Here is a 13,216-nt window from a genome sequence, read left to right as displayed (position 1 = left end):
AGTTGTGGATCTTACTCTTCCTCCAACTACACAGTATGTGATCGAGACAGCAATGACCGCTGCAGCTCTCTTGCAAGGGCCCCTCTACAGTTATGTCCTAGACTTTTTTTCAGTTCTCTACTTGCAAAGAACTCTAGTTCTTCCTTTCCCTGACTCCTACTCATTTCCCAAAAGCAAATCAAATACCTCTGTGCACTCGGGCAAGACTCACCTGAAGCCTAGATTGCAATAATGATTCAAGTCCAAAGGTTCTAAGTCTGTGATCAAAGATGTGGTGGCCATGGCCTTGGTGTGTCACTGGTCACAACCGATTATAGGACAACAAAATGGTAGACTCTGACCACATAGTCTATTTTCTGCAAAAGTGCACCTTGTCCTTTTAACTGCCCTGATGGATCCAGAGCTCATAACTACTGCTCTCTCATCCTGGGTGTGGAATGGGAGACAGACATATAAGGAGCTTTGTTTCTATAATAAAAACTTAAAAGTAACCCTTGGTCCTCGGATTTTCTGCTCAATCAAAAGCATCAGTTTACATTAAAAGATTGTGCTCCCCCGGACAGAAATCTCAAGGTCCAAATCAAGAGCAGAAGGAGGGGGAGCACGAGCAAGGAACTCAGGACCGCGAGGGGTACACCCACACACTGAGACAATGGGGATGATCTTTCGGGAATTCACCAAGGCCAGCTGGCCTGGGTCTGAAAAAGCATGGGATAAAACCGGACTTACATAGTGGACAATGAGGACTACTGAGAACTCAAGAACAATGGCAATGAGTTTTTGATCCTACTGCACATACTGGCTTTGGGGGAGCCTAAGCAGTTTGGATGCACAACTTACTAAACCTGGATGGAGGTGGGCGGTCCTTGGACTTCCCACAGGTCAGGGAACCCTGATTGCTCTTCGAGCTGATGAGGGAGAGGGACTTGATGGGGGAGGGGGAGGGGGAGGGAAATGGGAGGTGGTGGCAGGGAGGAGGCAGAAATCCTTAATAAATAAATAAATTAAGAAAAAAGATTGTGCTCCCTTACATAACTTTCCAGAAGGAAGAAAGACTTGAGCAAATGAGTAAAACGCCCTCTAGTTTCTTATTGTTGTCATTACAAGTAGCACCTACTCACCCAACTGCACAGGCCTTCAAATCTGGGCAACACATATACAAGTTAAGCCCTCCCGTTAGGGACCCACACAGCCATAATTTTTGTCTTGATCATTTTGTTCCAATAATCCATATGGAGGAGGGAAACAGAGGTATAGTCTCGGGTTCTATTCAAATTCGTATCTACAAGGTATCCAGCTGTAAGCTGTCCAAGTGTCTAGGACTCCAGTTAAGAATGACCACCCATTACCCCCCTCTAACGGTGCCTGGATGGAATAAATTGCCCTACAACGTAACAACAAACACTGCCTGTCTCTGGAGTTTCCCTCCAAATAATGCACAAGGAAGCAGATATTAGTCCACATACTCATACTGAAAACATTCACACAGGGAAAAGCATCACACAGGAAGAATAATAAATCAGTTCTAAGCAAAATGTCAAGAATTTCTTTCCAGTTGAGAGAGGGGAGCGGACAAGAAAACTTGTACCCAGTCAGGTCCACAGTCGTCCTATCCACGCTTCATTCAGTAGTTTCCCTAGTCACATAGAACTACCGCCAGGTGCCCAGAACACCAGGAGGCAACCGGGACACACGCATGACACCAACACACAAGTGTGTTTAATCAAACACAGCTTCTCGAGCCTATTCTAACTACTCACCAAACAGGTTCCTCCACACAGGAGTGGCTTCAACAGAAAATAATCTACTGCTAAATTTTCTACAGGTAAGACCTTCTAACCTAAGAGTTCAACATTATCCCCATTTCCATACGCTCTGCAGCGGCTTACGTGGCAAGCATCTTCAAAACGCTCCCTCTTGGCCTCTTTGAAAATGAACAACATTCTTTAAAGATTTTTTTGTGGAAAAGCTATATCAAATATAGGTTGCTTTTCAAGCAGAATGCATTGATTTGTCAGAAACTTCCATCTTTGAGGGGCCTCATCAACCCAGTAAGGAGTAACTTTTACGCAGTTGATCAGAAGCAAAGTCATTGACTTGCAGTTAAGTCTTACAGCCCAATCCACAGCCACCACACAGAACCCTTGCCCCACCACTGCCTGGAAAATGAACTAAGCTATCCAACGCTGTTTTCAGAGACAAATACAGAGACATTCCACCCTTTCGGGGGCTCTGGGGAGAGGGAGAGAGAGGGGGGTGATGGGAAGGGATGAGAGTCATGAAGCCCTAGGATTTGGTGTCAGTCCTGACCTACTCTGACCCACGACAGTGGACACCTGACAAGGTGCATTCAGAAAACTGCAGGGGACTCAGACACAAGGAACACCCTCAGGCTTCTCTTTCCAATGTATCTTTGTCTTCAAAAAGCCATGACAGTCAACAAGCTTCTGCCTACAACAAATACTTCCCTTCACCTCTGTTAACCCGCCATGGTCCTAAGCTATATCTTCTCCAAATCAATAAACACAGGTACGTTAGCACTTGGGAGGCAACGAAGCCACACGCCAATGCACTCGGCAATGAAGGAACCGCTGTTCCGTAAAGGCCCAGAGCGGAGGACCACATTGTAGCTGGCGATGATTTGCGAAGCTACTTCCAAAGTTCTTCCAGCCAAGCCACAAAGAGGAATGACTCGGCCCTAGTTGGCTTTGTGTGTGTTTAGTCTGCACAGCCTTTGCGAGTGGCCGTGCTTGTTGCCCAGCTATGGAAGTCACTTTGCCAGCAGACCCTAACATGTATGAAGCCCAGTGAAGAATAAAATTGGCTCGTGTTGCACCACTTCCGGGAAGTTTAAAGCGCCATACTAATGCGGCCGCGCGAATCCCCACAACACCCCTGTGAGGTAGGTAGGTGGAGAGTATTGTCACGCCCACTTTACAGGTGGGATAAATGAGGCACACAAGAGTTAAAGGACCTGCCCCAAATCACCCAGCTAGTCACTGGCAGGGTTCAGAGCGAAACTCCTGCTGCATAGCACCCCCACTCAGCGCAGCACGTGGACCGGTTATCTGTCCACTGAATATCGGCGGACTTCATCTGACTTCTGTCTCAACATACAAGTACACACACAAAGTACAGCAGCAGCTGAAGGACATCACCGCCTACATGTTTTTTGATAATACCTCTGATTACTCAAAACCCAGGTAGATGGCTGATGCTCAAGAATCCACCTGACGATCGAGTCCTCAGTTGGAAAGGATCAATGTCAACACTCAGGTGACAACCCACACTCACGTATCTGCCCTCCCACACAATATTGGTTTTCTAATGAAAACGAAAATGGATTTCAGGTACCATGCTGATATTTGTTTGGTCTGTCTTAAACGGAGCCATCTGAATGGTTCTGTGTTTTGTTTGTACAAAAAAAAGAAATAAGGCGGCTTATAGTCCCGTTAGCATGTTAAAACTGAGCCAAGCTTGAAGATCTCCTCCCAGCTCAGGTGGATTCTACCTGGGAAAGCAGACCGACCCCAGGGAGTGGTAGCTCCTAAGGAAGAGGGGTCCGTGGCGGGACATCACTTGCACTGTTCATGGTCTGTACAGTCATCCATGTCCACGTCAGAATCAAAGAGAGAGTGTCCCGTGAAATCCGTGTCTGGCGTCCTGGAAAAACTGTTCTCAGCCCCCTCATCTTCGAAGGTCTCTGTCCTTGAGTAGAAGCTAAAATCCAGCATGGGTGTGTGAGTCTTGCTGCCCTCACTGCTCTCCTCAGACTCGTAGATGGTATTGTCGTCATCATGGTGCCACTCGGGCCAGAATTTCCGCCTGATCCTCTCACAGTACATGGCGAGGTTGATCAGCTCCCCTGCAGTGTGGCAGACAAGCAAGAGTTAGCGCTCAACGGCTGTGACCTAACAGTGGTATGGTCAGAAGGTCTGTGCCCCCCGGAATCCAAGCGCTACAATCCAAACTCCCAAGGAGATGTTGGGAGGCAGGGCATCTGGAGGGGATGAGGGAGAGGGATCAGGTGGGCACCTGGAGGTGATGAGGGAGGGGCTCAGGTGGGGCATCTGAAGGGGATGAGGGAGAAGGCTCCGGTGGGCATCTGGAGGGGATGAGGGAGAAGGCTCGGGTACATGTACACAAAGGATGCTCAATCACACCACAAGAACACTTCCTTAGTTATGTTCATAGCAGCTTTATTTGTAATAGTCAGAACCTAGAAACAACCTAGATATCCCTCCGCTGAGGAACGGATAAAGAAAACGTGGTACATTTACACAATGACATATTCCTCAGCCGTTGCAAACAAATACACCAGGAAATTTGAAGGCAAATGGATGGAACTAGAAATAATCATCCTGAATGAGGTAACCCAATAAAGACAAACATGATATGTACTCACTCATAAATGGATGCTAACAGCAAAATAGAAGATAACTATAATACAATCCACAGAGCCAGAAAGACTAGGTAACAAGGAGAGTTCATTATGGAACGCCCAGATTTCCCTGGTGAGGGGAAATAGAAGAGATTTTGTGAATGGACTGAGGGCGAGTGGGGATGGGAATGTGAGTGATCAAGTTAGTGGGGGCAGAAACGGGGAGAGTGTTGAGGGAGACTGCTGGGGAGCGTGCATTTCAGAGTTGTGTGGAAGCCCAGCACAAGGGAATCTCCCAGGAGTCTGTGGGGAAGACCCAGCTCAGGCTCCTAGTAATAGTAGATAGGTAACCTAAATTTGCTGTCTCCTATGACCAGACTGGTGTCTGGCTCAATTGTCATCAGAGAGGCTTCAACCAGCCACTGACGGAGGCAGATGCAGAGACCCTAACATTAGGTGGAGTTCAGGAAGCCTGCAGAGGGGTCAAGGACACCGTGGGAAGGCTCACACAATCAACTAACCTGGGCTCATAGGGGCTCACAGAGACTGAACTGATAACCACGGAGTCTGTATGAGACTGATCTAGGCACTCTGCAAATATGTTACAGTTGTGTAGCTTATGGGACTCCTCATAGTAGGGACAGCGGCTGTCTCCAACTCTTTTACTGACTTTTGGGACCCTACTTCTCATACTGGGTTGCCTTGCCCAATCTTAATATATGGGGAGGTACTTAGTCTTACTGCAGTTTGACAGGCCATGTTTTATTAATTCTCATATGAGACCTGCCCTTTCCTGGGTGGAGATGGAAGAAAAGGGGATTGAGAGAGGGAATGGGGAAAGGGGGGGGGGGAGCTGCAGGTGGGATGTAAAATAAATAGATGAAAAACAAAAGAATTGTCCTTACAGATGACTGTGCCTACAAACACATCTAATAAAATTCGTTTTTACTCCTTTAAATATTTCAAGTTAAACACCTGTACACACAGTTATAAATAGTATCTGATCACCATTTCCAGCAGAAAAATGAAGAAATTGTGTGAGTTTTGCCTTTGCTCCACCAGATGGCAGTGTTGCTTATAAACAGTAATTCGACTAACTTCCTCTAAAGACGCTTTCTTTTTAGCTTTATAAACATTTCCCTTCTTACATGTGTAATCCATGTTTAGTGAAAAAACTAGAAAATACTAATAAGCAAAGATCAAAGAATGTCTAGTAACACTTTTTATGTTCATGTGCTTTTCCCGTGCTTACACAGACTTGCATTTGCTACACAGTCTGTCCGCGGTCCCTTGTCTACTTAACAGCACTCACAAGGACCTGAGCTTCACAGTACAGCACCTGTTCTTATCTCACGCCCTATTAGTACGTGAAGGCAGCACACACGAGTTTTCTTTCTTTCAGTCCCTTGACAAAGGACGGTTCACTTCTTTCCACACTGATGGCTGTTGGTTAGAGTCTAACTGCGCTATTAGAGAAAATGATTTGTAAGACAGTCTGTGCATGGAAAGGATATAAACACAAAGGAAAAGCATTTATCATCAATCCAGGATAGTCACTATTAACGCTTTAATTTAACTTGTCTTTTCTACTTATCTACTGTCATTTAACTATTTAATTATCTACCCCATTTAACATTACTGTAGACGTTTTCCCCTGTCATTAAAACATCCAGACCCTGATAGGTGTTTTCCTTGAATTTACATGCCCTCATAAGCATAATGACACAAGGGTCCCTCCTTTAAGGGCCTGCAAATCTAAGGCCTTCTACTGGTTAGAGGTCACCAATTTTATTCTTAAATCACAATAGTGAAGGCCACATGGTTTAAGAGCCCATGCTATTTGTCTTCCGCTGAGGTAGTTATCCATAGGCTCAGGAGACAGAAACTGAGAATGGGTATGTATTAACACTCTCTTGAGGAGATGCATATAAACTCTTTCCCTGTTTTCTCCTTCGGGGATAGGCATGGGACATCTTCCCAGTACCAATGAGAACCACAGGTAACCAGGAACTGTAAAAGAATGTGGAGACAGCAGCAAGAGAGAGGAAGACTTGAGAGCCTGAGGCAGGCAGATCAGAAGGTGAAGGTTTGTCTGGTGTGGTAGTTTGAATGAGAATACCTCCCTAAAGGCCCAAACATTTGAATGTTTGTTCACCAGGGAATGGCCTTATCTGAAAGGACTGGAAATATTAGGAGATGAGTAGCCTTGTTGAATCAGATGTGATCTTGTTGGAGGAAGGATGCTATTGGAGGTTTCAAAAGCCCACGCCAGGCCTAGGGTCTCTTTCTGCTTGCAGATCAGTTACTTCTTCAGCACTATGCCTCATGCCACACTCTGAGCCATGATGATAATGGACCACACCTCTGAAACTGTAAGTCAGCCCTTAATTAAATGTTTTCCTTTATAAGAGTTGCTGTGGGTCACAGTGTCTCATCACAGCAATAAAATAGTGACACCTGGACTACAAGAGTGAGTTCAAGGCCACCATGGACAACTTAATGAGATCTTGTCTCTAAATATAAAAATAAAATTTTTTAAAAGTATATTAAAATGAAAGCTAGGGACATGGCTCAGTTACAGAGCACTGGCCTAGCCACAAAAAGCCTTGGGTTTCATTCCCAGCATTAACCAAAAAATGGGAGAAGAGGAGGAAGGGAAGCAAAAGGAAGAATGGGAAGATAAAAGGGTAGAACAGGAAAAGCAGGAGAAAGAAGAAAAGAAAATTAAACTCTAGCCATAAGACCTACGAGACACACAGCATTTGAGCCTCTACCACTGGGACTGCTTTTCTTTCTATGCCCTTGTTTGTTTACCTTTCTATCAGAGGAGTCGTTCCCTTGGGGTGGGGGGGAGACACTAATGTCACTTTTGTGTGAGATCATGAAAATTAATAATTGCTGTGGATTATGCTCATTGTTAATAGAAGGCTGACTGGCCAACAGCTGGGCAGGAAGAGACTGAGCACAAGAGCCACACTAGAATTCTGAGAAGAGGAAGGGTAGAGCCAGAGTCGCCAGCCAGGCTCAGAGGAAGCAGTAGAGGAACATGCCATGCCAATAAAGAAAGTGCCAAGTGGCAGAGTGTACATGGGGACTATAGGTTAACTTAAAATGTAAGAGCTAGTTAGTAACAAACCTGAGCTATTGACCGAGCATTTATAATTCATATTCAACCTCTGAGTCAGTTACCTGGAACCTGATGGCCGGTACAAGAAACGTCCATTTACAAATAATCAAGGGACATTTATATGCTCTTCATCATGACCAAGACGCCACTGCATGGGCTTTCCTCGTTTGCTGAACTCATACTAACCTGCACACCCATCACCTCCAACCACGATCCTACAGTCTCGGTTGAAGAGTAGATTGACCTGGCATGAAACTTTACACTATTGGTCATGAACTACTGCCCTGTGTTTCTTCCTGGAATTACGAGAGGTAAGGAACTACTTCCTAACAGCCAAGAGCTATGCAATACGAGGTCATAATTCTATTGCATAGTTGAGAGGGTTAGCCTTGATGCGCAAGGGCTGGGAGCCCACATATCACACCCTACCCCCGAGAAGAGAACGGAACAAAGGGTGAACATCTGAAGCTTTACCTTGCTCCTCTATTCCTTTCCCATGAGATGTCCCACTTAGCATGCCACCAACCAAAAAAACTGTAAAGGTTACAATAGAAGCAGAAGTTGGGAGGACAGGAGAGAGGTGGGGGAAGGGAGCGAAGGGCAGAGGGAGAGAGGACACCGTGTTAACATAAGTGCCTATGCTAAATATATAAACTTTATGAAGAGAAATACAGAATTTCTTCAAGGCATGATCAACAATCACATAACAATCTCATCCTCTGTAGAGTAAAAAAAAACTACTAAAAATTAGCATGGTAGCATCTAATACTGATAAGGATATAGAGGCTAAGCATCACACTACACGAATGATAAACGGCTGTTACTACTTTGGAACATAATTTGATCATATTTATTGAAACTTTAAGTGTACATGTATGTTGGCTTTGGATTCCACTTTGAGTTCTCCATTCTAATCAAACAAATTCATCAGTATATAAGGTTACATACACATGGGTGTCAAGTGTGGCATTTCATATCAGCTCAGGAAGAAAGGGAGGAAAAGGGGGATGAGGGAGGAGGAGAGAAAAGGAAATACGGATGTCAATCAATAGAGACTGGTTGACTAAATTACTCCTGCTATAGGAAGTTGTACAGCTATTAAAGATTCTAGTAAGTTAAAAGTTGTAGAGTAAGGCACACCTCACTGCTCTCCTTTAAACAAATAGTAAAAGCAAACAAACCAAAACCATATATGTATGTATAAATTTATACCTGAAAGAGAAAGAACTTACATTAACTCTTCTATGTTGATTATTTTGTGGGAATGAAAATGGACATTGATAAAGAGGAAATCCATACATTTTAACCTGTTCTCTTATGATTCAATTTGTATTATGTATTACTGTCTAATTTGAAAATACAATCAATCAATGAAGACAGGAAGGAAGGGAGGGAGGGAGGGAGGGAGGGAGAGAGAGAGAGAGAGAGAGAGAGAGAGAGAGAGAGAGAGAGAGAGAGAAAGAAAGAAAGAAAGAAAGAAAGAAAGAAAGAAAGGAGAAAAAGCCAAATGTGGAGTGAGGTAGGACATAGCTGCCTACCTGGGGCATTAACCAGCAAACATTTGTCAAACATGGGGCCAATAGCCAAACACACTCAGGCACACACGAGTGTTCTTCAGGCAGGCATGTACTCAGCATGTGCTGGAAACTTATAAAAAGAATACTAGCAAAAATATCTTAAGCAATCCGTAAGTACAAAAAAAAATACTAACCACAGAAATTACAATATAGCAAAAGAATAGATATTATATAACTACTAAAAATACATTCTTGAAGAATATTTAATGACAAAGGAAGAGTAAAATGTACTGCCTATTTAAAACTTCAGGTTATAACTGTCAACACGATAGTTTCAGCTTTTTAAAGTGCATGCACACTTGTGCTTGATAAAAAAAATGAAAACACATAGCACAATATATCAGTGTTCTCTGTGATGGGTAAAATCACAAATATGTGTATCTGTCTGCTTGTTTGTTAGCTCAGGCCTGGAACTCTCTATGCCAATAATGCTGGTCTCAAGCCCACCATTCTTTAGCCTCTGCCCCCCCCCCGTGTGCCAGGGTTACAGGTGTGAACCCCCATGCCTTGTTTACTTTTCTCATTTTTTACATTTTCTATCTTTTCTCCAGTTAAATGTGTAATATCTGACAGTTGTATGTATAGCTGCAATGCATGGCTTTATTTTTATTATACTTATCTATTCGGAGTGGCACAAGTAAGGTCCGAGGAACTGATTCTCTCCTACTGTGTGGGTTCTGGAGATCAAACACTGGCTAGCAGGCTTGGGGGCAGGCCCCTGTACCTGCTGTGCCATCTCACTGAACCTCCACAAGTGTAATTTCAGAACTGCTGACTATTTGGTCTGTCTTCCTAGTCATCTACACTAAGGAGAATATCTCACCCTGTCAAGCAGCTCCAGTAGTAGCTCGTGTGGTTCTGCCAGCAGCAAGGACCAAAGAACAACCCACTCCATCACACTCATACACAAAGACAAGGCCAACGGTGTCCTGGTGGTTCCAAAGCTATGGCAGAAAACTTCCCCACCCGAGCCACTTAGGCTCCTGGGTTTGGACCAATTCTAAATCATCCTGGTCCTTTATTGCTACTTTCTTGGCAAAGTTTCTACCAAAAGAACAAAAGCAGTGAAAGGGGTGGATACCAAACTGGCTACATGTTAGGGACACAGAACTGTGGGCCTCACTGAGTCTCACTGCACCCATCTCCCCGTGCTGCTCCCTACCCACCCGTCCCAGCAGCTCCTATAACACGAAAGGGGTTGTACTTGCCTTTGATTAGCCGCTCCGGCCTCGTCCCTGGCAAAGTCCACATTGCCTGTGCCAAGTGCCCAAAGACAGTGGCATCAAGAGTGGAAAGTTTGGGCCCCATGATGTACTTCTTGTCACCTGCAGCAAATGGAACAGAAAGGTCACTAGACTGGCCCACATGGTCTGATGTGATCACAGACATTGAGCAGAGTCTCCTTATGCAGCTGTTTAACTGTGCACCAAAAACTTTCATAAGGTCAAAACACAAGCATGCCCTTGACAAAAAAACAAAAATGAACAAATGTAACTCCCAAGGTAGCAAAGCAGAGAAGCATGCTTACATACACAAAGGAACAAGGATGCTCCCAGAAGGGAATAATTTATCAATAATTAAATTCCAGAGAACCTCCCTGTCTCGATTCTAGTAATAAAAAGATGTGATGCTTACCAAAACCTGGGAAGTTTGCTAGAACCATCTCAAAAGTAATTTACACCACATACCCAAGACCTCGATACTTATAAGCCTAAATCAATACATTTGCTTAGAAATGAGCGAAAAACCTAGGCTAAGGAGTTTGGAGCAAGGTTGTCCATGATACTCCCAAGAACAGGACAACTGTTTTGCAGAGTGCCAGCTTCCCTGGGAAACCTTGACTACAGAGAAGATACAAGGTCACAGGTTCGACCCTGGCATCAGGACCTAGGCTCACATAACGGTCCTTGTGTCTCTGTTTATCCAACACTGATGTTAACTAAGTTCAGGTCTATCACACTTGGCTAAAAAGAACTGCCCACGTTATGTTTTGGGCTGTTGCTGGGTACTGTATAGCATAAACAGGAACTTCTTGCAGCAGACTGAGACCAACAGAAAGTCACAACCAGTCAAAATGTAGAGAACAGTTGATCATGGGATGCCCAGTCCCAGTTGATATGATACATCTACAATATAACTCCTATACCTAGAGCTCAGGAAGCATAATAGAAGAGGGGACAAAAGTATTTTAAGAGCCAGAGGACCAGGACATCTGCCTTTAGACATCAGTCACAGAACCCCACCCCGAGATGAAGAGCTATAGGCAATGAACAACTGCTGAGCAGAGGAGAATTAGTCTTCCCCAGGGCAGAGCCCCCTAGTTGGTTACCCAATACAGTGGCCAGACCTAGAAACACACAAATATAACCCACACTCAATAGACTCTGCAGTTTTATGTGCTTATTCATTTGTAGTTGTAACAATAATAATGAAAGCAAAAGAGGCCAAGAATTTGAAAGGGAATGGAGTATGTGGACTAGGGAAAAGCTGGAGGGAGGAAATGGGGGGTAATTATCATTCACATATGTAAAAATTTTAATTAATCTAATGGAGAAGAAAAATTGTCCCAAGTTGTCCCTTGGGCTGTTGTCAGAAAGAGGCAACAGTAACGCTGTATTAACCCAGGTTACATCCTTATAGAACCTCTCAGAGTTTTCCTGTCTGTAATAGGGAGATGTTCTGAGGATCTGGGGACCTATCTTGTCCATAAAGTGCTTGCTATCTTGTCCATAAAGTGCTTGCTTTGCAAGGATAATAACTTAAATTCACTCCCTACAACCCACATAAAGCAAAAACGGGTGCGACAGCATCTGCTTGTGCTTTTGGGGGCGGTGGAACCTGGTTCGCCGGGCAGCAAGTCGAGACTCTTTTGTGAGTGTCAGGTGAGTAGGAGAGCCTGTCTCAAAAGAAAGGGGGGTGACACCTGAGGTAAAACCTCTAAGGCTGTTCCCTGACCTCTAGATGCCAAGCATTAACGAGCCTGTTCCTCAGGACTGCTGTGGGGATGTCAACCACTCTGCATCCATTTCAAGTAACTTGGTGAACACTAGCACTCTTGATGAGAAATTCTCCCTTTCTTGAGTGCGTTACATTAAGTGCGTGCCTCACACCATATGGATGTAATCTTATAAAGCCTTGTCACTCCTTTCCACAAACACTTCCAATGGTTTATTAAAGGAGTCCAGAAATAAAGTCCAAACTCAACTTGGAAGACGAGGCCCATGGTACTCTGCTCCCAAACCAACCTGTACGCGGTGAAATGTGTCTCTTCCCTTACTCTAGCAGCCCTACTGTTCCGTTCCCCAGAACACGCTCTGTCTCCCACTGAATACTTCACATGCTATGCTCCACAGTCCGTATTAGTCCCCACTTCTGCATCATCCACCCTGTCAATCTTTGAGGCTCATCACCAGCTTCCTTTCAGAGCTTTCTCCCTCTCTCTGCCCAGTGATGACGGAAGCTTCCAATTCACACAGCAGAAGCTCAGTCTGTCCATCTTTATGTCCATCAGCTGCCCAGGACAGAAAGCATTTAATGTCTATTAACATCATAGTCCTGAACTACAAAGTGGGAATAGTTTCAAGTCATCAAGAAGACTAAGGTGACTTCAGCTGAACACAGAGGAAATAAGTATCTACCTGGCTTCCTCCTCTCAGGCCCCTTACATGTCTTTTTTCTCTGCTGTGTGTGCTCAGGTTGTCTTTTATTGGTAGATTTTATCCTTCTAGTAGATGGAAAGAAAGCTCTCTGAAAGCAGGGGTCATTTCTGATTTTTACTTAACAAACTCTTGCAATGTGCTTTTATTTTCCTGGTCTTGTCATATCTTTGAGTGACACGCTGAGGAAGTTGGACCTCTGATGTCAGTGCACAGGCCAAGGAAGAGGGGAACTTCTAGAGGAGGCAACACGAGGAAATAAGATGTAAAGACACATGAAACTGGGAGATGCTGCTTCTTAAATCACGTCTACTGCCAGACGTGGGGTGCACCCCTTGGATCCCCATATTCTGGAGGCATAGGCAGGAAGAATTTTTGTGAGTTTGAGGTGTACACAGTGAGTTTCAGGCCAACCAGGGAAAAATAATGAGATCCTGTCTCCAAAAATGAGAAAGAAAGGGAGGGAGGGAGGGAG

The 13,216-nt window shown here is 44.4% G+C and overlaps 1 protein-coding gene across 1 annotated transcript in view; it reads right to left on the bottom strand.

Moving 5' to 3' along the window:
• Window positions 1–1,027: 1,027 nt before the first annotated feature.
• The window catches only part of Faxc (failed axon connections homolog), a 62,223-nt gene continuing 50,034 nt past the window's right edge, over window positions 1,028–13,216 (bottom strand). The window contains exons 5-6 of the mRNA XM_005361919.3: window positions 10,294–10,410; window positions 1,028–3,865 (exon numbers count right to left, since the gene is read on the bottom strand). Coding sequence (XP_005361976.1) covers window positions 3,576–3,865; window positions 10,294–10,410 — 407 coding nt within the window. The 3' untranslated portion in view covers window positions 1,028–3,575. The remainder of the gene's footprint in view (window positions 3,866–10,293; window positions 10,411–13,216) is intronic.

The sequence above is a fragment of the Microtus ochrogaster genome, linkage group LG5 (assembly GCF_000317375.1).
Source record: "Microtus ochrogaster isolate Prairie Vole_2 linkage group LG5, MicOch1.0, whole genome shotgun sequence".
Lineage (NCBI taxonomy): Eukaryota > Metazoa > Chordata > Mammalia > Rodentia > Cricetidae > Microtus > Microtus ochrogaster.
Note: the sequence above shows the minus strand (reverse complement) of the source record. Positions and strands in the feature narration are given on the sequence as shown.